We start from the raw sequence: 27,806 nt of genomic DNA, 5'->3' as shown, positions 1-27,806 counted from the left end.
CTCTTGTCTCCTGACTATTTACCATGGAATGTCAGCTTTTACTCAGACAGCTGGCCTAGTGCATGGTTAGCATTATATCACTTTATTCATTCAAGTTTATGTTAATATCTGCTCAGTACCAGGCATTTTTCTAAGGGATTAAGGACACAGCAGTGAACAAAAGGCAAGTCCCTGCTTTGGTGGAAATTTCATTCTTTTTTTAGGGGTTTAGGGCAACTAAATAAAAATATGTATTTCTGGTAAATACTAAGAAGAAAGGGGGGTAAGGGGACAGAGGTGCTATTCTAGAAAGAGGTGGATGGGGACAGTGCTATTTTAAATATGTGATCAGGGAAGACTCTTCTAGGTGACATTTAAGTAGAGAGCTGGAGACACGTCTAAAGGGAAGGGCAATCCAGACCAGAGGACTGCATTTTCAAGGACAGGCAAAGGGTCTGGTGTGGCTGGAGGAGTACGGAAAGATCCCTGTAAGCCATGCTGAGGAGTGTGTGTTTTATCATGAGTGATGTGGGATGCCATTGGAGGGTTTTGCATAGAGGGCTTTCAAAATACTGTTCTAGTTAGCACAGGGAGGGCAACAGTGAAAGGGAGATGACAGTGCCAATGGTTTAATGTAACAGAGATGCTTACAAGTGACGACCCTACCTGTTCCTCAAGTCGATAGAATTTGGTGACGGGATGTGGATCAGGAGAAAAGAGTCCAAAGATGATTTCAAGGTTTGGGGCCTGAAGAGTTGTCCTTTATGAAATGGGACAAACAGGAAGTGCAGTTTGAGAGGAAAGGTAGAGAGTTAGGTTTTGGACATCATTTGGCCTCAGGTGGGAACAGTAAGTACGATGCTGAATGGTGAGTCTGGAGTTTTATCATTACTTTCAGCTCCTTTCATCTAGGTTAGGAATGACACAAGGTCATGGCTGAGGCCGTGCTGTTATAATGGAGTCCCTGAACCCTGATGCACGAGGCAGCTGGGGGAAACCTTCCAATGAGTCCTACCACAAAGGACTTGGCTTGTGCATCTCAGCAAGGCCTGCAAGCAGCCCAGTTTAAGAGTCTACTTTCACAGAGCAAGGTTTTACTTCTGTAGCTGGTACAATGATCTTAGCATGAGAATTACCTCCCTAGGAATTAATTCAGAGTTTTGAGCACCTCCAACCCTTGCTTGTGTTTAAACACAGGCTCTAGGAGCACTTGGCCATAGTGATAGATGACCAGGTGTAATTTCAAAAGAAACCCTTCCATATGGCACATCCCCCAGCAAGATGGTGTTAAAATGAAAATCATTCCCCGCCCCCCACCCCAAAGGAGAGGGTATAGGGTCAAGATGGGGTACTGGACTTCAGGCAACATTACCGTTAGAAAAGGCCACAAGAACAATGAGGTCACGAGTGACCTTTAAAGGACTGTTTAGTAGGCTGGGGGCAGAAGCCAGCTATCTGGCCTCAAGAAGACTGGAGATAGAGATGAACTGAAGCAGTAGCAACTTGTCTGGGATTTAACAGGAAGAATAACAAACAGGATGAAAGCTAGAAGAAACAGAAGGATTGTAATTATAAAGTCCTCATTACTTCCTTAAATGGTTGAAGGCTCAATGTGCTATCTGCCGTACTGTGGTGAACAGAAAGGCACGATCCCAAGCTTCATGGCAGCTCTGATAAATGCTTTGAAGGAGATGTCTGTGGGGTATTGAGAAACTCTAACACACCTAGTTAAGGAAGGTTTCCCTGAGGACACGAGAATCTGAGATCTGAAAGAAGATAGAGCATTAACTAGTCAAAGAAGGAGGGCTTTCCTTGATGTAGCAACAAGTGCAAGGGCCCTGAGATAGGAAAGAGCATAGAAAAGGCCAATGACGCCAGATAGAGTACAGAAGACTGTGAAAATATGCCACCAGATGAAGTAGGAGGCAGGCCATACAGGGGTATGAGCCTTATTATGATGGCATTTTATGTAGTCTCAGCCCTACCATAGGATTTTGTATTTTAAGAGTGCTGGAAAGCCACTAAAGTATTAAAGCAAGACTGTAACATCACTTTTGTGTTTTTAAAACGTGTCTGGGGCACCTGGGTGGCTCAGTGGGTTAAGCTTTGACTTCGGCTCAGGTCATAATCTTGCAGTTTGTGACTTCAAGCCCCGTCTCAGGCTCTGTGCTGACAACTCAGAGCCTGGAGCCCTCTTTGGAGTCTGTGTCTCCCTCTTTCTCTGCCTCTCTCTCTCTCTCTGTCTCTCAAAAATAAATAAAACATTTAAAAAACTTAAATCAAATAAACCTCAGTCTGGCTACTCTGTGAAAGAGAATTGGAGTTGGGCAAGGAAAGGTGAAAGTGTAGAGGTTAGCATAGCAATCCAAGAGGGAGACATCCTGGGCTGTTGCCATGGAAGTGGACAGAAGTGAATGGATCCAAGAGACAGAGTAAAATCAACAGGATTTTGCAGTGGATTATATTGTGGGGGTTATGGGAAGGAAAATGATGACAAGGAGGGTGACTCACTTTTCCATTTATACAACTAGATTGATGGTGGTACTGATCCCTGAGATTGATGATCCTCCCCCCCCCCGCCCCCCCCCCCCACCATCAGTGCTTCTTTAAAGACAGAAGAGGGAGAGTTGCAGATTAAAGATGTTGGAGAGACAGGAAAGAGGAGCAGAGTCCTTAGCCTTGAAGGAGTCTTGTGGCCCTTTTCTTCTGAACTAGAAGGAAGGACAGGTCAAGTAAGCTGCACTCTAATTTGTAACTTCTGAGATGTAACAAGAAGAAAAGTTAATTTTCTCATCTTTAGGAAATGAGGTATACAATTGTTGGATGGTACAGGTTCCTGAATTATCCAGACAAGTTATACTACCTATTTCTGGCAATCTGAAGATTTTAGACCTGCACTACCCAATACAGCAGCCACTAGCTACATGTGGCTATTGAGCATTTGAAATGTGGCTGGTTCAAACTGAGATATATTGTAAGTATAAAATACCAGATTTATTAAACTTAAGTATGAAAAAACACTGTAAAATACCTCAGCTTTTTAAAATATTGATTACATGCACCCAGCAATTGCACTACTAGGCATTTATCCAAGGGATACAGGTGTGCTGTTTCGAAAGGACACATGCACCCCCATGTTTATAACAGCACTACCAACAATAGCCAAAGTATGGAAAGACCCCAAATGTCCATCAGTGGATGAATGGATAAAGATGTGGTATATACACAATGGAGTATTACTCAGCAATCAAAAAGAATGAAATCTTTCCATTTGTAACCACGTGGATGGAACTGGAAGGTATTATGCTAAGTGAAATTAGAGAAAGACAAAACTCATATGACTTCACTCACATGAGGACTTTAAGAGACAAAATAGATGAACATAAGGGAAGGGAAACAAAATAATATAAAAACAGGGAGGGGGACAAAAGAGACTCATAAATATGGAGAACAAACTGAGGGTTGCTGGAGGGGTTGTGGGAGGGGGGATGGGCTAAATGGGTAAGGGGCATTAAGGAATCTACTGAAATCATTGCTTCACTATATACTAATTTGGATGCAAATTTTATTTCTTTATTTTTTTTTTCAACGTTTATTTATTTTTGTGACAGAGAGAGACAGAGCATGAACGGGGGAGGGGCAGAGAGAGGGAGACATAGAATCGGAAACAGGCTCCAGGCTCTGAGCCATCAGCCCAGAGCCTGACGCGGGGCTCGAACTCCCGGACCGCGAGATCGTGACCTGGCTGAAGTCGGACGCTTAACCGACTGCGCCACCCAGGCGCCCCATGGATGCAAATTTTAAAAAATAATAATTTTAAAAAGGCGAATTTATAAAAAATAGAATATTGATTACACACTGAAACGATAATACTTTGGACATACTAATAAAATATGTGCTTACAATTAATTTCACCTATTTCTTTTGACTTTTTTTAATGTAGCTATTGGAAAATTTTACACTATTTGGCTCAAATTATATTTCTGTTGTACAGCGCTATTTTAGACAGAAATTTAGACTAGTGGTCCATGATAGGACGCCATTCTACTAGTCGAACCAGAAAGTCAGCTTTCATCAGGCCATTTCACCGGTACCGACGCTCCAACATTCTGGATTATTATTGTTTTCTTAAATCTTTATTTTTGAGAGAGAGACAGACAGAGTGAGGGCAGGGGAGGAACAGAGAGAGAGGGAGACGCAGAATCCGAAGCAGGCTCCAGACTCTGGGCTGTCAGCACAGAGCCCGACGCGGGGCTCAAACCCTGGAACCCTGAGATCATGATCTGATCCGAAGTCGTACGCTTAACAGACTAAACCACCCGGGCGCCGCAACACGCTGGATTATTAACCTCATTTCCACAGTCCACAACTCCAACCCAGTCGGACTACAAGGGCCAGCGTGCACTGCGCGCCTTTGGGGGCGGAACCTGAAGACCGGCCTCTTTGTGACATCACGTCCGCTACGGCGCGCTGTTCTCCCTCCTTCCCAGGGCGCGCAACTTGGAGGTGGGAGGGGAGCATCTGGGAGGTGAGGAGGTAGCAGGGTAGAGGGCGCGCGAATCTGGAAGGCCCCAACCCTGCTGGGTGAGCTGCCCTCGGTCTAACTTCCCCAGCCCATGTTTGTCCGAACCGGTTGTGAGGATCGTGTCTCCCGCGTGAAAGGGCGGCTGGCTTCCCGGAAGTGCCGGTGTCCGCTGCGGGTGGGCGCGGGGTGTGTGACCTCACGGCAGCGTCCACAGCACCCGAGGAGGCAGGCGCGCGCTGGGGCTCTGCTTCTCAGGCCCAGAGCCTCTCCCGTAACTTGCACAATGGGTGCCAATCTATTCTAGAGCTGACCGAGGTGGGGCCGCGGCCGAGAGTATTGAGGAGGGGGGCCTAAGGCGAAAACCTTTTCTCCCCTGGCAGCCGACTTGCTTTAACTTTTCTTTGAAAAGGAGAATTCTTAACGCTCCTTGCACCTGTTGTAATGTGCGAACTTGTGGGCAAAGAAATGCCTGTTTAACTAAGCTATTGTTTCCTATGAAGTTACTCAAGATATAGGAGAATGTATTTGAATTTTAGGGGACCAAGTTTAACAAAACATTCATTTCAACTACTGTGCACGCTCATCCATACAACCTCGCGAATGAGATGATGCTACTACAGTTCTGGGCTGCTTCATCTTAAGGAGTTGATGTTACCCTGGCTATTATAGTTGGTGGTATGTGCCTCTGGTTTAATTTCAGGTTGATGCCTTGTGATGCCCGTTCCCCCCCACCACCTCCCCGAAATGAGAGGGGGAAAAACCCTTACACTTGGAGGATTCTAGGATCTCCCTTGCTTTTCTTTTGCTTTGGGACATACGTGACATGCTGGATCTCTGACTTAAAAGTTACAATTTATGTCAGTCCCTGCCAGATGATTGTTTTAAATCACTGTGGTCTGATTTACCATGGCTTTTTATTGCAGCAGCAGGCCTCCACATTTAATAGATAAATAAGCATATTAAAATTTTTTAAGAGTTTTTTGGGGCAAAAATCAGTTCCAGTTAGCACCAAACCAAAAATGGTTAGGAGGACTCTGCAGATCAGAACCAGAAGAGAGACGTAATAAAATGCAACAAAGAAAGGAAAGTGTTTGGCCATATTTTAAAGCCTCGGAGGCTGTTTGTGATTGGTTTTCTTTAGCATTTTGCTTTTGTAACCTAGAAGCGTGAGCAGGCTTAGAGCATGGTTTGCTTACACAGGCCACCACAGCTTTAAAGCTGCATCAATCTAATAGCCTCCTTGTTTAATTAATTTGACCCAATGCAGGGGGCTCATAATTTTCAGAAGTTGCATGCATTGGAACTCAAATAAGCCTTTTTTTTTTTTTTTAATGCTTAACTATATCCGTCACCATATGATCTCATTTTCTACTAAGAAGCTTTTCATACATTTGAGTCTAAATGGGATCATTGAATGAGTGCGGAGTCAAGAGTAAAAGAATATTTTATAGCAAAGTGGTCTCTCAAATCTTACCTGCTTAATGATTTTTATGCATAGCTTTACATTGCTATTACAGCCCCTCTGCTCCCCAAGGAGCTTAGGACAAATCATTTAGGAACATGAAATGTTCCTTTTTGGAATATTAATCACAGTTGACATTAATTATGCTTAATATTGTAGCAACTGCTTTTTTAAGATTTTTTTTAATATTTATTTATTATTGAGAGAGAGACAGACAGAGCATGAATCGGGGAGAGGCAGAGAGAGAGGGAGACACAGAATCCAAAGCAGGCTCCAGGCTCTGAGCTGTCAGTGCAGAGCCCGACGTGGGGCTCAAACTCACAAACCACAAGATCATGACCTGAGCCAAAGTTTGACGCTTAACCAACTGAGCCACCCAGGTGCCCCAGCAATTGGTTTTTATAAATATTAATCCTCAGAATAAGCCATAGATCAAATACTACTGTTATCCCTATTTTAACAGATAAACAGAGGATAAGTCATCTACCCAGTATCACACAATTGGTAGCAAAGCGAGGATTGGAACCCAGATAGGGTAACTCGAAAGTCCACACTCTAACACATATTCCTGCAGAGAGAACACTTGACTGGTGAGAAAGCTCTGCGCTTTGTCACTTCTCCCCTCTGTCTCATAAAACATTACAGGAGAAATTTAAGAGTTGTTTTCTTGATGGCATCAGTGGAGTTTTACCAGAGGGAAATAGAGTCATTCTGCTGGGAGGTGGGGAGAAGGCAGAGAAAAGAAAAATAAAATGTCTGAGAAAGAAGGTGGAAAAGAGCATCTGCCCAGAAAGATAAACCTTGTATGATTCGAGTCTGCCCAAAGCCGGCTAAGGTCTGCAATAGTTGACATGCAAATGAAATACTTTACTTTCCAAATGAAAGTTGGTGTAGTGGGGAATACTTCCCTCTCATGTGCTTTTATTTTGAGTAGTAGGTTCAGATTCATAGATTCATGTCAGATATCCAACAACAACAACAACAAAAAACAGCTTTAAGAAAGAGGGTGTCTTCTGGGGCTGATGGGATTTGGGACTTCTTTGATCTTTCCTTAAAAATGAGAAGGGGAGGGGCGCCTGGGAGGCTCAGTTGGTTAAGTGCTTGACTCTTGACTTTGGCTCAGGTTATGAGCTCACACTTGCTGTGTTCAAGCCCCCTGTCGGGCTCTGCACTGGCAGTGCGGAGCCTGCCTGGGGTTCTCTCAATCCTTCTCCGTCTGCCCCTCCTACCCTGGTGCACACGCTCTCTCTCTCTCAATAAAGAAATTTAAAAAAAAAATGCAAAGGGGACAGGGAAGTAGCAGAACGTGACCCATAGAGTTCCAGGCACAGAAACCTCAGCATGAATGTGGGCGGGCCACCCCGAAAGCCTCCTGAAGCACCCAAGCACGTTGTAGCACCTCGCATTGGTTCTCCTTTCTGACTTCTGATGGTTGTGGTTCTTGATTAGGCTCAGCGCTAACTCAGACCATGTGGACCGCTGATGAGATTGCGCGGCTGTGTTACGAGCACTACCAGACCAGGCTGCCCAAGCAGGGGAAGCCTGAGCCCAACCGTGAGTGGACGTTGCTAGCAGCCGTGGTGAAGATACAACCTGCCACCGACCAGGCCTGTGGCGGCGCTAACAAACCGGTGCAAGGTGAGACCTTTCCACCTCCAAATGCTCCCTCTCCCTGTCAGAGATGGTAGAATTGTTCCTGGCCGTGCCCTGGCTGGGGGCAGTTGCAGTGGTGGGAATGTTCCCCTGCTCTCCACCAGGTGCCGCAGTCCTTCCGGTGGTGGGAGTTGGCCATGCCAGAACCACAACCACAGCCCCCGGTTAGGTCAGCCTGTAAGAATGCTCTGGAGGAGTCTGCAGATGTGAAATCTGAGGAGGGGGACCATTCACATTTTGAGAGCTCACTTAATGATTCATTCTTTTCCTCTCAGTGACAAAGGAAGTTGTCTCAATGGGAACGGGGACGAAATGCATAGGCCAGTCCAAAATGAGGAAGAGCGGTAAGCCCAGGTGGGGTCTGGAAACCACTGTCCATGTTGTCCTTTCCTCTTCTCAGCAAAGGGGCCGTATGGCTGAGGTGGCCAACCTTAATGTTCCCGCTGACTGTCACTCCAGATGGAAGGACAGAACTCATTTTTTTTTAAGTTTACTTACTTTGAGAGAGAGAAAAAGCGTACGCATGAGTTGGGGAGGAGCAGAGAAAGAAAGAGAGTATCCCAAGCAGGCTCCACACTGTCCTCACAGAGCCCGATGCAGGGCTCACGAACCGTGAGGTCATGACCTAAGCCAAAATTACGAGACAGCTGCTTAACTGGCTGAGCCACCGAGGCACCCCATAGAATTCATTTAAAGAATGGAAATAAACTGTGAAAGCAAAGGCCTCCAGGAACATACTTTCTGAGTAGATTGAAAGTTGGCCAATATGTTCATGCTCAAACCAGAAGTCCCCCGGACTTAGCCACCCCACATTTTATCTGAAGCCTCCAAAAGCAATCAAATGGAGATTTGGGCACCAGCAAGAATATGGAAATCCCTTAGAGATCTGGCATCTTTACCTTCTGCTTCCAGTTAGCAGATTCCTTCTCAAGTTTGCTTTCCTCATTTTCCCCGCCTTGCCTCCCGGTTCCAGGACCATTATGGATTGAATTTGTTGAGGTTATATCACCATAAGAGGAAGTGTGATACCAGAGTACAAAAGACTTGGACCCCTGTTCTCCAGATATTTTCCTATAAATCAGTAGTTCTTGGCTATGGGGAGATTTTGCCCCCCAGGGGACATTTGGCAATGGTTGGAGATATTTTCGGTTGTTACAACTAGGGGGAGGGGGATATTGTGCTACCTGCCTCTGGTAGAGGCCAGGAATGCTGCTAAACATCTTACATATCCACAGGACAGACTGCCCCAACAAAGAATTTTTTAACCTAAAACGTACAGTAGCATTGAGTTAAGGAAACTCTGTATTGCCTTTAATCGTTGCAATACTTTCTGACAAAGTCCTCCAGGAGCTACGTGGCCATCCTGGCTGCTGGGGAAACCACTGTGTTCTACTTCTAGGAAACAGGGCCTCTCCATGTTCTATATGTCTTCACTAGTGTCCTGTCTTTGCCACAGGAGACATCCTCAATGATAGCCATGCTGAGGTCATAGCCAGGAGGAGTTTCCAAAGGTAAAGCCACATCCCCAAACAATCTGATTTAGCCTGCCTTGGGGGTCCCAGAATGTGCATTTCTTTTAAAAAAATTTTTTTTCAACGTTTATTTATTTTTGGGACAGAGAGAGACACAGCATGAACGGGGGAGGGGCAGAGAGAGAGGGAGACACAGAATCGGAAACAGGCTCCAGGCTCTGAGCCATCAGCCCAGAGCCCGACGTGGGGCTCGAACTCACGGACCGCGAGATTGTGACCTGGCTGAAGTCGGATGCTTAACCGACTGCGCCACCCAGGCGCCCCCAGAATGTGCATTTCTAATAAGCTCTCCAGTAATACTGACCATGTCAGTCTGTGAACTACTCTTTGAATAGCACTGGTCTACACAGTGGTTCTCATGCCCGATGTGCAGCAGAATTACCTAGGTTTGTGAAAACCCAGATCGCTGGGCCCACCCTTAGAGATTCCGACTCAGCAGGTCCAGATTGCATTTCTAACAGATTCCAGATGATGCTGATCCTGCTGGTACAAGGGCCACACTTGGAGAATCACTGGTCTAGATCATTCTCGTAATTCCAGATTCCAGTGCCAGTCCCATTGGGCTGTAGTAGCTCTTTCTTTCTTAGAAAATCACCCAGCCAGTCTTTCCCTGTATCTCAGTGATCGGTTGTTCATTCTGATAACATCTTGCACCCCATTAGGTACCTTCTGCATCAGCTCCACTTGGCGGCCGCCCTGAAGGAGAATAGCATTTTTGTCCCTGGAACTCAGAGAGGGCTGTGGAAACTCAGACAAGGCATCTTGTTTGTGTTTTTCTCCAGCCATACACCCTGTAAGTATATTCAAGCCTTTGGATTGATGTTACGTTGTCTTTTTCCTTGTGTTTGTCTTATCCATAGATGCATTTCCCAAAAAAGCTCTTCTGGCTCAAGTGTAGCTACAGCCAGTGGACAGTGCCTTTTTCTGAACAGGCCATTGTGCCTAATCACTTCTCTACCAAGGAAAGGCTCAGCTCCTAGTTCTCAGCTCCCAACAGGATTGTGAAGCTTAAACCTCCTCAAGGTCTGAACCCAACAATAGGGCTTAGAAGCCCAAAGCCTTGAGTTCTATAGAGATTTATGCTGAAACTCACTCTATTCATTCATTCATTCATGCAACAGATATTTTCTGCTACTTGTCAAGTATAGTATGATATACTAGATGTATAGCAGGGAATAAGATTAGCCCCTGGCTTAGCCTCATAGAGTCTTTTAGGGAATGTAGACAGTCATGATTAGTTAAGTTAAATTTTGATGAGTTATAAGGGGATGTTCAGGTGCTGTGGTTGTATTAGGCAGGAAAACCAGGCATAGCCTAGGGGTGGCCACTCTTTTTTTGTCTTGAAAATAATTTCTACCCTTTGTAGATAGCAATTCAGGGATGGCAGTAAAATTTCCTTACCCTAAATCCTTTGAAATAAGAGCAGACTATTGTTCTCTGAGTATTAAACTTTAACACATGCATTTTGATCAGATACAGGCACTCATTCTAAAGAGCATAGCTGCCAAGATTTGGTCATAATTCAAATCAAAAATGTGATATAGCTTAAGAAAGAATGAGTCTATCAGAAAATAATTGGTTGAGTCAAAGGCCAGAAAAACGACATGCAGAGTGAGGTAGGCAGGGCTCATCCATGCTTAGTTATTAGCAGCAGAAGCCAAAGAACCAAAGGATGTCCAAGAACCAAAGGATGTTTCCTAACTCAGTGCTTCTCAAACAACAATATGCATATGAACCACCCGCAGGTCTTAATAAAATGTGGATTGAAATTCATTAGGTCTGGGACGAAGTCTGAGATTCTGCATTTTTAACCAAGTCCCCACAATGCCAGTGGTGTTGGCCTGTGGACCACACTTTGAGTAGCCAGGGCTTGGCTGATCCCGATGGCAGGCGTAGCCTTATTGTGGAGGGAGAAGCATCTGCAGGTCATGGCTATCCAGACCACATAAATCCGTGGTCCACAGGCTGGTCCATAGCCAGATGGGAAAAATCAGGACTATAATGAGTTTTTCAAAAAAGCTAATTCCTTTCCATGTGAAGGTTATAAGATTTTTTCTTTTATTTGTAATCATAGTAATTAGGATTTTTAAAGATCTTACTTGATGGAATACAAAGTAATCTATTGATCTTAAAATCTACTGGAAATTTTACTGGTCTGTGAAATCAAAATCTAGAACCACTGTTCTAACTGTCCTGGTCTCATGGGTAATCTTTTAAAATGTGATGTCCACCCATGCATGGTTTGTCTGCAGGAGGAAAGAACACTACCTGGAGAATTTGACTATCTGGCTCCCTTGGCATTTATTCCTCATTGCTAATTGATAATTTGGTGCCTGGGTTAGCTACTTCCGGCTCTTACTTGTGAGTTTGATTAGCATGAGTCAGCCTCTGGAGCTTTCTGAGTGGGAGGTGGGCCCCAGTCAATTCTCCAAAGTCACTGTCACCTTGTGAGACCTCTGGAAGCCTGCCAGCCAGCCTTTCTGGCAACACGCCCACATCTACCTCTTTTGCCTTTCCCACTGTGAGGTTATAAAGACTACAAGTGTATTATTTACATGCTTTAAAAAAGCAACACACATTAGGTTAGTGTTTGAAAAAGTAGCTCCTTTTTCACAGGGAAGCTGTGCTTTTTACTAACCTCTGGTTTTCTTTGATTCTGTTTAAGCATAGAGTTAGATGAGAAATCTCTAACCGACTGCAGGAAAATGCCAGCTGTATAATTCACTGCAGAGTCTTTACTGTGAGGACATACACAAAGATCTCCGAGATGGGGAAACTAAACATTTTTGCCAAACGTGTTTAACCATGAAATCAGCCTCCCACTTTGGTTTTCCATCTCATGGGATAACATCCCACAAAATGTGCTGGGAAAACTGTGCTCGTTGTGAACCAAGGTTCTTAACTCAGGATGGCTTTGCTCCTCAGGGGACAGTTAGCAACATCTGGAGTCATTTTTGATGGTCAGGCTGGGAGGTGCTATTGGTAGCTAGTAGTAGGTGGAGACCAAGGAGCTGCCAAACATGTAATGGAAAGGAGAGCCCCCACAGCAAAGAATTGTCTGGCCCAAATGTCAGTAGTATGGAAGTTGGCAAATCGTGATCTAAACTAGTGTTTTCAGAACTTCCTGGGATGAGAATTACTTGAGATCTTTGTTTAAAGTATTCAGTTTTCCAGATCCTCCCACCCCAGCATTTCTAACTTACTCTGGTCTAGATAAGATAGAGTCGCAGAGGATTCTTACTCAGGAAGTTTGGACAAGTCTTCCTAATACATCTCAGCGCAGCTGGAAAATAGGATTAAACTCCATTTAAGACAATGGTTCTTCCTAGGGCTCCTGGGTCGCTCAGTCTTAGGTTAAGCTTCCAACTCTTGATTGCAGCTCAGGTCATGATTCCAGGGTGATGGGATCGAACCCCTCATCGGGCTCTGGGCTGAGTGTGGAGCCTGCTTAAGGTTCTCTCTCTGTCTCCCTCTGCTCATCTCCCCTGTTCTCTCTCTTTAAAAAAATAAAAAAATAAAAATGAAAAAGACAGTGGTTCTTAAACTTGAGCCTGCATCAGAATGACCCAGAGAACTTGTTGAAACACACATTGCTGGGTACCACCTCCAGAGTTTCCAATTCAGCAGGTCCACTGTGGGTCCCAAGAATCTACAGCTCTCACAAGTTCCTAAGGGATGTTGATGTGGCTGGTCTGGGGGCCTCACTTTGAGAACCACTGGTTTTTAAGGGGTTCCTTCTCCTGCAGGTGGGGATGCCTCCATCATTCCAATGCTTGAGTTTGAAGATCAGCCCTGCTGTCCCGTCAGTAGACGTTGGGCCAATAAGCCATCAGAAGAAGCCAGTGGTAACCCAGAAACTCCTGAAGATGAAAAGAAATATGAAGACCTGGGTAGTCCTGTGACCAAAAAGATGAGGCTTGAACCTGGGATTCCCGATGGTGTGGCTCACTGTCAGAGTTTGGATAATCAGGAAAGTGGTCCAGTCCCACCAACTGTCAGCAGCTCTAATGTCCCCACACAGGAACTGGCCACTGTCGCCGGAAGGGCCCCCAGTGGTGCCAAAGTGGTGGACGTTTATAGAACTGGAGCCAAATGTGTGCCTGGAGAAGCTGGAGACTCGGGAAGGCCTGGTGCAGCGTATCACCAGGTGGGCCTGCTCCGGGTGAAGCCAGGCCGGGGAGACAGGACCCGCTCCATGTCCTGCAGTGACAAGTTGGCACGGTGGAATGTCCTCGGATGCCAGGGGGCACTGCTGATGCACCTTCTAGAAGAGCCTGTCTACCTGTCAGCCGTGGTCATTGGGAGATGCCCATACAGCCAGGAGGCCATGCGGAGAGCTCTGACTGGGAGGTGAGAGGGCAGGGAGGGGAGGGCTCAAGTGGAACAGTCTTCCTCAGAAGCAGTCTGAGAATATGTCCAGAGAGCCTTAAGGACATCCATATGGGGGCGCCTGGGTGACTCAGTCAGTTGAACATCCCACTCTTGATTTCAGCTTAGGTCATGATCTCATGGTTCTTGGGATTGGACCCCATGTCGGGCTCTGCACTGACAGCATGGAGCCTTCTTGGGATTCTTTGTCCCTCTCTCTGCCCTTCCCCACTCACACATGCATGTTTTCTCTTTCAAAATAAATAAATAAAAACTTTAAAAGAAATCCATGCATTTTGTTCCAGTGGTTCCATTGCTAGGAATTTGTCCTAAGGAGATAATTAAGAAAGTGCTCAAACATTTAGCTTTGTGTGTAGTCATTTTTTTTTTTTTAAGCCGGTCCACGTGCAACACGGAGCCCCAACGTGGGCTTGAACTCAACCCTGAGATCAAGACCTGAGCTGAGATCAAGAGTCGGACACTTAGCCAACTAAGGCATCCAGGCACCCCATGTAGTCATTTTTAAAAAAGAAAAGGAAATGGCCAGCAAGAGATTTTTGTTAAAACTAATATTGATGAAAATTTGACTTGGAAATGTTCATGATGTTCAAAGAGCAAGTCAAAAGATACAATAAGTTCATTTTGCTCTTTATATATTTATTTTAAAAGAGAGAGCACGTGTGAGCAGGGGAGGGGCAGAGAGAGAAAGAGAATCCCAAGTAGGCTCCACAGTGTCAGCACAGAGCCCTACTCAGGGCTCAGACCCACAAACTGTGAGATCATGACCTGAGCCAAAATCAAGAGTTGGACGCTTAACCAGCTGAGCTACCCAGGTGCCCCTGGTCTTAAAGTATATGTGCACATAGAAAAAAAACTGTCAAAGAATATATACCAAATTATTAGAATGATTACCTCTGAGTTGTGATATTATGGGTGTTTTTTTCTTCTTTGCAATTACTCTTGTCTTCTAATTTTCCTGCAGTACCTATATATATATATTGTTACATTTTTTAAAAACGATCAACATCAGTGTTAATTTTTTAAAAGGTAAAAGACAAAGCTTCATCACTGAAGTGTGGTCTCCCTAAAGAAGGGCAGCCAGACCCAATTAAGGCTGTGGTAACTGAGGGCAGGATGAGGCCATGGCTGGAGGGGAAGCCTGTCGTGTCAGATGTGCTGCTCCCCCGAGGCTCAGTTCAGGGAGCAGCTGCAGGGTGTGACCCACTAATTCCACTCCTGGGTACGTACCCAGGAGAAATGAAAACATACATCCACATAAGAACTTGTACACGAATGTTCATAGCAAGGTAGGTCATAGTAGCCAAAACCTGAAACAGCCCAAGTGTGCGTCAGCTGGATAAACAAAAGGGGGTGGACTGTTATGGTGGAATATTAGCCCCAAAAAGGAGTGAAGGCCAGATACAAGCTGCGACACGGATGAGCCTTGAAAACTTTATGCCAAGTGAGAGGAGCCACATAGTGTATGATTTTATGTAGAGAAATGTCCTAAACGGGCAAATCTAGAAGGGGATTCGTGGGTGCCAAGGGCTGGAGAAGGGTATGCGGAGTGACTGCTAACAGGTGCAGGGTTTCTTACTGAAGGGATGAAACTGTAAACTTAGACTGTGGTGACGTTGGCACAATTCTGTGAATATCCAAAAACAAAATGTATTTTACACTTTAAGTGGATGAATTTTATGGTATATAAATTATATCCCAATAAGATGTTGGGTGTTTTTTTAATTTTATTTTGTTTTACAGAGAGCATGTGTGAGCCAGGAGAGGGGCAGAAGGAGAGAATCTGAAGCAGGTTCCATGCTCAGCCCAGAGCCCAGTGCAGGGCTCAGTCCCACGACCCTGGGATCATGACCTGAGCCGAAATCAAGAGTAAGACACCCAACTGACTGAGCCACCCAGGTGCCCCCCAATAAGATGTTTTTTAAAAAATAAAGCAACCCAAGGGTGCCTCAGTGGCCCAGTCGGTTAGGCATCAGACTCTTGATTTCTGCTCAGGTCATGATCTCACAGTTCATGAGTTCAAGCCCCACATCGGGCTCTAAATGGACAGCATGGAGTCTGCTTGGGATTCTCTCCCTCCCTCTGTCTCTCTGCCCCTCCCCCCACTCATGCTCACGTGCGTGTGCACCCTCTCTCTCTCAAATATATAAACTTTAAAAAGGCAACTCTAGGCACTGTGTGCAAGATATTTTCTGAGTTTCCTGTGCTTTCCCCGTTCTGAGACCTTAAAGTTGCTGTCTCCTCAGTTCCAGAGCAGCACCACATTGGCCTGTAGATTGTGTGAAAGATACAAAAGGAAAAAATGAAACTTTTATATTATAGTATGGTTTGGGTTTCTGGTGTGTGTGAAGGATTCCCTAGGAAACAGATGCCACAAGTTAATATTTCTGTTTAAGGTTTTCACATCTTTCAAAGCCAGTACCAGGAGTGGAGTTTGGAGTCACTAAAGTCACTGAGGGGTGGTGACTCAGTTCATCGTTTTCACTTCAGAGTGATGGGAAGGGATCTCCCTTCAGCCATGAGGTTCATATGATCTAGATTCTGTTCTGTTATGCCCTCTCGCCGAGACTCAGGGGTGAAGTGGTCCACAGTCCTCCATATTCTCTTCCTCGAACAGAGGGCCTAAACCAAATGCATTTTCCCTCACATTAGGTGTCAGAACGTCTCAGCTTTACCCAAAGGCTTTGGAGTTCAAGAAGTGACAATACAGCAGTCCGGTTTACTGTTTGAACAGAGCCGCAGCGCAGTGCAGGCAAAAAGGGCTGACAGCCCAGGCCGACTTGTTCCTTGTGGCGCAGGTAAGGTATCCTGGTTCCCCTTGCCCTGGAGTGACTTATCCCCAGACCGTGGGGTGGCCTGGGAGGCACTGCGTCCACCCAGCCTGGGAAGGCAGTTTATTACCTCAGTGGTCAATAGTGTGGGCTTGGGGGGTGCCTGGGTGGCTCGGTTGAGTGACCGACTTTGGCTCAGGTCATGATCTCACGGTTTGTGGGTTCGAGCTCTGCATTGGGCTCTGTGCTGACAGCCCATAGCCTGGAGCCTGCTTCGGATTCTGTGTCTCCCTCTCTCTCTGCCCTTCCTCTGCTCGTAGCTTGTACGCTCGCTCGTATTGTCTCTCTCAAAAATGAATAAACATTGAAAAAATTAAAAAAAAAAAGTAGCGTGGGCTTGGGAAACACCCACCCTAGGTCAGGTTCATGCTCTCCGTGACTCTGGGCAACTTACTTATCCTGTCTTAGCCTCAAGTTCTTCATTTTTAGGTAAGAATATCATTTCGTAAAGAATCCAATTTTAAAAAATGGGCAGAAGACATGAATAGACATTTCTCCAAAGAGGGCATCCAGACGGCCAACAGACATGTGCAAAGATGCTCAACATCATTAATCATTAGGGAAATGCTAATCAAAACTACAGTGAGCTATCACCTCAGGCCTGTCAGAATGGCTAAAATCAACAACACAAGAAACAGGTGTTGGCAAGGATGTGGAGAAAAAGAAACCTCCTTGCACTGTTGTTAGTAGGAAAGCAAACTGGTGCAGCCATTGTGAAACACAGTGTGGAGGTTCCTCAAAAAATTAAAAATAGGGGCACCTGGGTGGCTCATTCAGTTAAGCATGCGACTTCAGCTCGGGTCGTGATCTCACAGTTGGTGAAATCAAGCCCCACATCGGGCTCTCGGCCCACTTTGGATCCTCTCTCTCTCTGCCCCTCTCTCTCTCTCTCTCTCTCAAAAGTAAATAAACATTTAAAAAAAAAGATTAAAAAATTAAAAATAAAACTACCCTATGATCCAGTAATCATACTACTGGGTATTTACCCAAAAAGTACAAAAGCACTAATTCAAAGGGATACATGCACTCCTGTGTTTACAGTAGCCAAATTATGGAAACAGCCCAGGTGTCCACTGGCAGATGAATGGATAAAGAAGAGGTAGTGTGTATACACAATGAATATTAGTCATAAAAGAAAATGAAATCTTGCCATTTGCAACAGCATGGATGGAGCTAGAGAGTATTATGCTAAGTGAAATAAGTCAGAGAAAGACAAATACCATATGATCTCACGCATGTGGAAGTAAGAAACAAATGACAAAGGGGAAAAAAATGGAGACAAACCAAGGAATGACTCTTAACTATAGAGAACAAACTGATGGTTACCAGAGGGTAGAATGAGGGAGAATGGGGAAAATAGGTGATGGGGATTAAGGAGTGGAAGAAAAGTCTATCATTCTTTATTAGCGCTGTTATGAGGATTAAATGAGAAATTCTATTTCATTCAATTACCTTGTGTCCAGCATATGATAAATGCTTAATGGTTATTAGATTTGATGATGATGATGATGATGATGATGATGATGATGGTGATGAATCACAAACCACTTTATATTACCATATTCTGGAGGCCATCCATCAGAGTGGCAACCATTGACTCTGATATCATGTCCAACTCTCCTGAGTCTGCAGACGCAGGGAAATATTTTTGTTAAAACACCTCTGATGTTCACAGGAAACTCAATGCTCTTAATTGCAAAATCTTGTCTTTTCATAGCCATCAGCTGGAGTGCGGTTCCTGAGCAGCCGCTGGATGTCACTGCCAATGGCTTTCCACAGGGAACAACACGGAAGGCAATCAGGTGCCTTCAGGCCAGGTACAGCATATTGGGGCAGAAGGAGATGGTGGCTGTGCAGTCCTGTGTTACCATTATCTAGTTCCAGAACGTTTTCATCTCCCCAAAAAGAAACCCCGCACCCACTGGCTGTCATTCCCCATGCCCTTCTCCAGCCCCATGAATCTCCTTTATGTCTGTGGATTTGTCTGTTCTGGACTTCCCACTACATGAAATCATACAGTATGTGACTTAACTTCCTTAGCCTAAGTTTTCAAGGCTCATCCATGTTGTAACATGTATCAGTCCTTCATTCCTACATTCCATTGTCTGGATCTGACCACTTTTTTTTCTCCACTCTTCTGTTAATGGATATTTGGGTTATTTCACTTTGGGGCTGTGGGAATAATGCTGCTGCAAACATTTATAGAATCTTTTAGGTGGATGTATGTTTTCAATTCTCTTGGGTATACCTTGGAATGGAATTGCTGGGTCATATGATAACCTCGGGAGGTTTTTTTGTTTTTGCTTTTTTTGAGGAACTGCCAAACTGTTTTCCATAGTAGCTGCACTATTTTAAACTCCTACCAGCAATGTATGGGTTTCAATTATCCTACATCCTTTACAACACTCATTATTGTCTCTTTTTATTGTAGTCATTGTGGGTGTGAAGTGCTATATGATTGTAGTTTTGCTGTGCATTTCCCTAATAATTGTTTGAGCTTCTTTTGATGTTGAGCATCTTATCATATACTTATTAGCTCTTTGTATATCTTCTTTGGAAAAATACCTATTCTGATCCTTTGCCCATTTTTTAACTTGGTTTTATTTATCTTTTATTGTTGAGTTTTAAGGTTTCTTGATGTATTCCGGGTACTAGTCCTTTATCACAGATGTATTTGAACGTATTTTTTGTCAATTCTGTGGGTTGTCTTTTCACTTTTTGAAGGTGTCCTTTAAAACGTGGAAGTTTTAAATTTTGATGAAGTCTGTTCAATCTGTTTTTTCGTGGGTGGTTTGTGCTTTTAGCATCACAGGTAAGAAACCATTGCCTGATTCAATATCACAAAGATTTGCATTGTTTTCTTCTCATAGTTTTATAGTTTCAGCTCTTAGGTTGATGACTTTGATCCCTTTCGAGTTAATTTTTCTATAAGGTGTGAGGTAGGGGTCCAACCTCATTCTTTTGCATGGGGGTATCCAGTTGTCCTGCCACCATTTTTTTTTTTTTTTTTTTTTTTGGAAAGACTGTTCTTTCCCCTGGAAAATGTTGAAAAGAACACTTTCTTGGGCTTTACCACTAGGGATTCTGGTTTCATAGGTCAAGCTTGAAGGCCAAGAATCATTTATGAAGCTCCAGAGTGATTGGCCTGGCAGAAAGGCAACCATGAAAGCAGGACTTTTTGTCTTCGTATTGGCTTCGACTGAAATGTACAACATGTAGTCTGCTAGACATGAGACTCCCTGTGTGTTTCAAGGGTCATGCATCTGCCATACTGGTTTTTCTTCTTCTAAATGCTCAGCAGATCCTACTGTACTTTACCCTCCCAGTGAGCCACTGGTAGTCTTCAGTAGCCTGTGGGTGGGACGGGCTGTAGGGAAATGGCCTCTCCACCAAAGGCATTTACATCTCAGATGGACTGAGCTGCCACTGAGTGACTGTTGTAGGATTTCTACCTTTTACAGGTATAGTTAACCCTTGAACTATAACCCTGGGGGGGTTATGGGTTCTGACCCCCCTTACAGTTGAAAATCCATTTATACCTTTTGATTGGTCAAAACCTTAACCGCCAATAGCTTGCTGTTGATTAGAAGCCTTACTGATAACATGAACACTTGATTAGCATGTATTTCATATGTTGTATGTATTACATACTGTATTCTTACCATAAAGCAAACCAGAAAAATGTTATTACAAAAGTCATAAGGAAAAGACATGCATAATACTGTATTTATTGAAAAAAACCCTTGTGTCACTGGACCCCGCACAGTTCAAACCCATGTTATTCAAGGGTCAACTGTAGTTCTTTTCACTCTTGAGTTGCTTTTCCATTTCTTTACTATGTCCTTAAAAAAAAAATTTATAATTAAAGTTCACAGGTGGATTTGTTTCTTTTTTTTTTTTCAACGCTTTTTTTTTTTGGGACAGAGACAGAGCATGAACGGGGGAGGGGCAGAGAGAGAGGGAGACACAGAATCGGAAGCAGGCTCCAGGCTCCGAGCCATCAGCCCAGAGCCTGACGCGGGGCTCGAACTCCCGGACCGCGAGATCGTGACCTGGCTGAGGTCAGACGTTCAACCGACTGCGCCACCCAGGCGCCTCTGTTTCTTCTTTTTAATATGCTTATTTGCCAGCCTCAACACAGACAAAAATAACTTATATAGTTTTAGACCTTAAAAAAGGTTTTGTTCTCTGCAGCCACTCAGCAGGGTCCAGATGTCCCAGTCTGCAGACCCAAACCCTTTCCTGTTAGCCCAGGCTGTTGAATTGAGTGATATTAACAAACTTGTTAGGGGTGGAGGTTTTGGGACCGGTTTTTCCCCCGAGGACCTCCTAGCTTCAGGCCACTGTTTGCATCTCCCAAGGGACCAGCTCTCAGCCACAGACCAAGGTGTGTGAGCAGAGCAGGTCCTGTCTTCACAGGGACCATGTTTCCTGCAGAGTTCCAGCTCTGCTCTACGGCAGTGACAGGCCCGAAGCAGCTCCCCCTGGCCCCACCCACCTGACGGTGTCTCCTGTTTGTGCTTCGCTCAGGTCTAAATGCTCTTCTTCACTAGGAGTCCACACCCTCTTTTACCTTGAAAGTTCAGCTCAACCACCACTGCCTTCTGGTTTCTGTAGGTCCAGAAGGTCCCGGTTCGCTGCCTCCTGGAACCTCTCTTCAAACTCCTGTAGTGCTGTATTCTCTGGCTTATCCCGATATGTTAGTGCTTTCTGTTGATGAGGAGTACCTCTTGTTCCCAAGCTCGCTCTGGCTCCAGTTACCCACATGACTTTGAACGAGTCCAGTTGCATTCCGGGCTTCCCTGTGTCCATATCTGTAAGATGAGGATGTTGGAGTAGATGATTTGAGGTCCCTGACGTGTTGTAGGTGTCTCTCCATTTAGGAGGCAGACTCCTTGCAGGGAAGAAGTGTATGGGAGAAAGAGCAGGAGCTTTGCAGTCCAAGAGACTGATGTTTAATTCCTAGTTCCCTTTCTCTCCAGTGTGTGACAACTTGGGCAAATTACTTTACTTCTCTGAGCCTCCGTTTCCCCAACAGCAAAGCAAGAGTAACTAAGAGTATGTGTCACCCAGGAACGTGGTGAGAAGTGAAAGCCAATGTGGTGCAGGCTCGCAGCAAACACCTTGTTAAGGTTGGTTTCCCCTTCAGTTGCCCAGTGAAGCTTCATGTTATGTGCAGAAAAGTCAGTGTTTCTTTTATTCTAAAGAGTTACAGCTGCTGGGGAGAGAGCAGGTTCTCTCACTACTCATTCCCAAGCCCTGGCATCCTAGGACCACCTTCTTTACCACCGCGGGGCATATGAAAGCAGACGGATGTTAGAGACATTTAATATGCTAACACAATACGAGAAGAAAATACTTAAGTCTTTGTGTTCTTTTCCAAACAACGCGATGATAACAGACACCAGGTAAAAGACCCTCATTTTCAAGAAGCTTCATTTTGCTCTTTTCCCTAAAGTGGCAAATCCTCATTCCACCCCAGAGCATCCTGGAGAGATCATTTACGTGGCTCATTGGATTATAAAAGAAAAGCATGAGGGATTAAAAACAACAACAACAACAACAACCCTAAGTGTGCCTAAATATGTTAAAAGATAGGGCTAGATTAAGAACACCTACGTAAACCTGTGTCATCTTTAAGAAATTGTTTATGTATATATAATTTTCCTAGCTCTCTGATGCCCCAACCAGCAATGTCAACCAACTTACCAGGGAGAGCCTAATATCTAAGAACATAATTGTTGCTGCTGAAAGGAACCAGGGCTCCTTGGAGAGAAGTAGCTAGCAGCCAGGAGGATTGTTATGTTCCACAAATGACATGAGTGGTTATTACTGAGTAGGTCTCATTGACAGAGGAATTACGAGTATGGCCACTCTGTTCTGCTGTTGATTAGGTCTTGAGAAAGGCCTTTCTTCTCTGGAGGGAGTTCTTGTTCAGCAGAGGAGTGGTTCCCAGCATCCCCCGTCTGTATAGATATAATACCTTAACATCACTCACAAGGCCATTCACTTAGGCCAGAAACATTCATAAGAGAAAGTGCTGTTTGTTCCTCCAGAGGGAAGAATGCTGGAAACATTTTCAGAGCTGGTCTCAAGAAGCTGTGAAAGCAATGCCCTTGTCTTTTTTTTTTTTTTTTTTTAACATTTATTCATTTTTGAAAGGCAGAGAGAGACAGAACGCGAATGGGGGAGGGACAGAGAGAGAGGAAGACACAGAATCAGAAGCAGGCTCCAGGCTCTGAGCTGTCAGCACAGAGCCCAATGCGGGGCTCAAACTCACGGACCTCGAGATCATGACCTGAGCCGGAGTCGGCTGCCTAACCGACTGAGCCACTCAGGCACCTCGATGCCCTTGTCTTATTCTTGATTTTAAGGACATGAATTTGCTATAGGTTTTTAATGATACCCTTTATGAATGTAAATGCTGTCTTTCCTAGTCCTCATTTGCTAAAAGATTTTAAATAATTCTGTGGCTGTTAAATTCTCACAAGTGCTTCTCTGCACATTTTTTCCTCATAATGACATTACATTTCTCTTTTAATCTGTTAATGAGATAAGTTTCATTAGTTTCTTGGCTTTGGGTTTTCTTTTTACCATTAAAGGAACCTTACATTCCTAAGCGCCGGCAGCCACTCGGGCCCAGTTCAAGCCCAGGGAGAGTGTGAGGGCTCAGGACCCCCGCTAAGCGATGATTGCTGCAGTGTAGCCTCCGTGTCGCCAGGTGAGGGAACTCTCTGGCAGAATGTACACTTCCCTACTTCACATATACCTGCTATGGCCACAGGGTCCGAGCTGATGGACAGCTCACATGGACAGTCTGTGAGGACGGGGAAGGGTATGGTGTGTAAAGATGAGACAGCAGCTTTTGGCACACACATCTGCCTCCTCTGCATCAGCTCGTGAACTGCGTATAGCGAGGCGCACACGGTCCAGATCCCGGCAGCCTGGATGGGCAGAGCCAGGAGAGCCCAGTTGGGCTGGTGAGGAATCCGCACTCACTTCCTTCACTGTCCCGAGCTGTGGCCTGCACGAAGCTTCAGGTTAGAAGCAAAGGAAGGCCCACAGTGCCCGCGGGGGAGTCTGGAGGCTCTGCCTCCGGTGCTTGTCCGAGTGGACTTTGTAACCGAGATTCACGTGGGGAGCACCACTCAAGCCTGAAACCCAGCTTCACTGTCGTGAGCCGTATCACCCGCAGGGCCGGCGCCCTTAGGAAGAAGTAGCCCAGCATGGCTGGCAGGGGTCCTGGGGGGAATTTAGTAATCCCACCTCTGTTGTCACCCCATTTGAGACTGTCACGTTCATGATTTCACGGCTGATGACATTTCTTAAGAGGAGATTCACTTTTTTAACCTCACCCCAATCAGGTCTACATTTTCTTCATGTGAAGAACAGGTGGGGGGGGGGCGTTCCTGCACGTTCAAATTTACGAAAGATACCAGGGGAAGCCCGGTGTCCCTGACAGGGGCCTGGTATATATCAAACACTCATTAAAAATCTTCTTTGTCTTTTTCCAAACAGATCCCAAATCAGCAAAGTGGAACTCTTTAGATCATTTCAGAAACTGCTAAGCAGTATTTCAGAGGACAAGTGGCCAGACTCCCTCAGGTGACTCTGTTGACCCATTTTTTTTTTTTCATATTTAGGACGACTTGTGATTTAATTCTGGTTTACAAATGGCAGGAAGCTTTGGCAGGAGTGGTGGCTCAATGGGCCAGTGGGCACTTAGTTATCACCCGCATGTGCCTCTGTCCCCCGGGCTCCGATTGCAGGTGCAGATCTGAGGTGTACAGGAGGGGTGGTTTAGTGGTGCAGGGTTACAGAAGACTGGGAGGGAATTGGGGCTTGGTCTGTTCCAGGCCCCCCCTTCGCCCCCCTCCAGGTGGAAGGCAGGGCAGACATATGGGGCTGGCCCTATTGGTTAGAGGGCAATAGAGTCTATTAGGAACATCACTCTTCTCTTCCTCTGCTGCAGCTTTACAATTGAAATTGCTCCCAAACAGGAATGTAGAGAACTATAAAACTGTTCCAGGGGCCGGTGGGTGGGTAGTCCAGACACTTAGCTACTCAAGGTCAGTGCCCTCACTTCATATGCCAGATGCAAGCTCCAGGGCCCCCAAGCCCCTCACGCTTGGGACCACTGACTGTAAACTCAGGGGCTCCTGCTACCCCCTTAAGTTCACTAATTCACTGGAACAACTCAAATTCAGGAGTGCACTATATCTACAATTACTTTTTATTCTAAAGAATATAGATCAGGACCAGCTAAAAGAAGGGACACACAGGGCACAGTCTCAGAGGGTACCAAACACAATTCGTCTGTGTCCTCAGGATGTGTCACCCTTCCAGCACATCACTGTGTGTCACCAACCAGAAGGGGACCCAAGTTTCAGCGTCCAGTGTCTTCCCCGTGCTTGTGTTACATACACCTGAATGACTCATTGGCCACATGATGTGACTGAACTCATTCTCCATCTTCCCCTCCCATCAGGAGGTCAGACCAACTCCACTCTGTGGTTAGTCTCTCTGGCAGGGCCAGCCCCATCCAGATCTCTCTAGGGCCCACCAGGAGTCACCTCGTTAAGTATAAACTCAGGTGTGATCAGAGGGGTCCACCATGAATAACAAAGACATTTCTTTTTTTTTTTTTTTTAATGTTTATTTATTTCTGAGACAGAGAGAGACAGAGCATGAGTGGGGGAGGGGCAGAGAGAGATGGAGACACAGAATCCGAAGCAGGCTCCAGGCTCTGAGCTGTCAGCACAGACCCCGACGCAGGGCTCGAACTCACAAACCGTGAGATCATGACCTTAGCCGAAGTCGGTCGCTCAACCAACTGAACCACCCAGGTGCCCCAACAAAGACATTTCTACCCCTTGGGAAATCCTGGGGGTTTGAAGTTTCCCTCCCAGGAACCGGCAACAAGACCGGCCAAATTCTTTATTGTACAGCAGAGGGGAAGCCAAGGTGTTGCTAGAAAAGGCTATTTGAAGAGGCTGAACACTTGTTATCACCGTCATGCGTACTGCTGTTGGTAGTGATGCCCTCCAGTCAGTTTGGTCAGGAGTCACTCTGCTTGTTTTTTTGTCTGGAAAAATGAATCAAACTGACCAGGAGGTTTCCATACATTTTATGTGTCGGTGAAAACAAATCTGGACTGAGGTCAGGAGAGACTTTACTCAAAAGGATCATTGCAGTAAGAGAGGGGCTGTTAACAGCAGCAGCAGGACTGATGCCATAGCAAAGACACTCCAGTCCTAAGGTCTGTAAGCCTCCAGGGCAGGCGGGAAGGAGTAGCCCTTTGTGGGGAGCAGTGAACAAGGCCGGAAAGAACAGGGCAGGGGGCATGGAATGTGCAGTTGGTGTGATGGGACGAGTAGACAGGAAACATCTTTTCTTGAGATCAGTCAGTTGTCAGGAGGAGCCGTTAAGAATAGGTCCCTGCATATTGTGATGCTGGCTCAGGCTGAGGGTGGGTCCTAGTTCAGGGTTGGGAGAAGGACAGAAGCATAACTAATGTTGGTCAAGGAAGCAAGAATTTTGTCGAGATTGGTATGTGGATGGAAACAGTTCAGCTAGTCATTATGAGACAGAGAATGGGAGTTTGAGGGTCCGTCATAGGTAAGCCAAGGGGGGGGCATCCATGAGTCCTATCTGGGTCTTACGGGGAACGGGACTGTGCAGTAAGCCATTTCCCAGAACTCTTTAAACCAAAAAGTAGATAGTTATTCTTGTGTTATCTGATACCAGGAGGACCAGACAAGACTAGCATTGTTTATTCTCACCTGGGTTTTTTTTTAATGATTATTTATTTATTTTAAGAGAGTTCACACGCAAGCGTGGCGGGGGAGGGAGGGCAGAGAGAGAGAATCCCAAGTAGCGTTCACGTGGTCAGCGCGGTCAGCGTATAGAGCCCAACATGGGGCTCGATCTCAGAAACCATGGGATCAGGACCTGAGGCAAAAGAGTCGGACGCTTAACTGACTAAGCCACCCAGGTGCCCCCTTTTCTCCCCTGTTTCAATCCATGTTGCTTTCTAGTGAATTTCCTACATTGGAGAGAGAGTAGCTGGTGGAAAGCGTACCAAAATCCTCCCATTCCTAGATCTGTTCCTAGTCTCTGCTTAGACATCTGTCCAGCTGATTGCTCGGTTGGCCACCACATTGACCTGATCAGTGAGAACCTGTGTGCTTGGTGGTGTGTGTGCATTAGGGCGCAGAAGCTAGAGACATACCACGAGTACAAGGAGGCTGCGTCTACTTACCAGGAAGCCTGGAGTGCGCTCCGAAAGCAGGCCTTTGGATCCTGGATCAGAAACCCACCGGATTATCACCAGTTTAAATAAGAAGGGCAAACTGCAAAGAGCTTATTAGTAGCAGAGTGTTTTTCAGCTGCTCACACTGGACGGCTTCTTCCTTTGTGCTGGACAAGCCTTAGCTTTTCTCGTGGCTGAGTCAGGGGAAAAAAAGTCTGCCATCTACCAGAGTGACATATCTCTTCTGGGTAATATGGACAGAATCCTGAAACATGGAACTATCCATACTTGACTGACGTATCTCTCTCTGCTAAAACATCACCTCGCTGATGCCCTTGGCATCTGTCCTAACGTGTGTTATTGCTTCTCTAAAACATGGAGTAAGAACTTGGAATGTGACGCTTGAAAGGTACTCTGCAGCAGCTCCGCTCTGTGTTCCCACATTGATCTGGCAAGTATTTCTTGGGCTGAGAAGGTGTCCAGACCTCTGCAAGTTTTAGAGCTTCCCTTGGCATAGTGGACATGTGCCGTTTCTTCCCTCGGAGGGTCATCCTTTCCTGCTCTATCCGTGGGACTTGGCTGAAGCAAACCTCACTCCCCAGCTCTCGGATTGTGAGGCAGCGCCATACAATCCTGGAACTACTGCCAGGGCGAGCAGGAAAGATGCTGTCTCCTCTCGGATCAGAAGCTCCAAGGACCACAGACTCGTGGGACTGTCTGTGGCTGCCTTTGCCTCCACACAGAGGCAGCCAGCTTGAGAATGAAGGCAAGAAAACAGGAAACAGCCAAAAGCATCGGCTCCCGTGACCTTGTTTGGATGCCTGAAGCCAGTGCCCAGCCTGGACTTCAAGTATGTGAGATAAATTCATATGGCTGTTTGGGTTAAGCCTATCTGAGTAGGTTGTCTGTGGCTTTCAAATGAAAGAGTTTTGTCTAACAGGCCAAAAGTCCGTATAGCAAATCAGCAGCAGACCTAGCTACCCATCCTTTTAACCACCATCTAATATTTAACTCTCAACCTCTCTGCTCCATAAATTATTGATGGAAAGGGAAGTTGTCCGTGTCAGGATTATCCAAAGCTCTTCTCAAAGTCCTTTAGTATCTTGGAATAGCTTTTTTTTCTTTTAAGATTTTATTCGTAAGTAGTCTCTACACCCAGTATGGGGCTTGAACTCATGACCCCAAG

At 45.5% G+C, this 27,806-nt stretch overlaps 1 protein-coding gene across 1 annotated transcript; it reads left to right on the top strand.

Annotated features, from left to right (window-relative positions):
- Positions 1 to 4,480: 4,480 nt before the first annotated feature.
- On the top strand, positions 4,481 to 27,806 carry ADAT1 (adenosine deaminase tRNA specific 1). The gene is made up of 10 exons (XM_047078791.1): positions 4,481 to 5,179; positions 7,416 to 7,604; positions 7,895 to 7,963; positions 9,076 to 9,130; positions 9,814 to 9,944; positions 12,898 to 13,501; positions 16,190 to 16,335; positions 18,086 to 18,185; positions 23,887 to 23,973; positions 26,578 to 27,806. Exons 2-10 carry the CDS (start codon positions 7,436 to 7,438, stop codon positions 26,708 to 26,710), a joined length of 1,494 nt encoding a protein of 497 aa, XP_046934747.1. The 5' UTR covers positions 4,481 to 5,179; positions 7,416 to 7,435; the 3' UTR covers positions 26,711 to 27,806.

Source organism: Lynx rufus, unplaced genomic scaffold (genome assembly GCF_022079265.1).
Source record: "Lynx rufus isolate CCGP_SWC_20201006 ecotype Redwood Valley unplaced genomic scaffold, mLynRuf1.p SCAF_16, whole genome shotgun sequence".
Taxonomy (NCBI): Eukaryota; Metazoa; Chordata; class Mammalia; order Carnivora; family Felidae; genus Lynx; species Lynx rufus.
The sequence above is the reverse complement of the archived record's forward strand: the minus strand, read 5'-3'. Positions and strand labels throughout refer to the sequence as shown.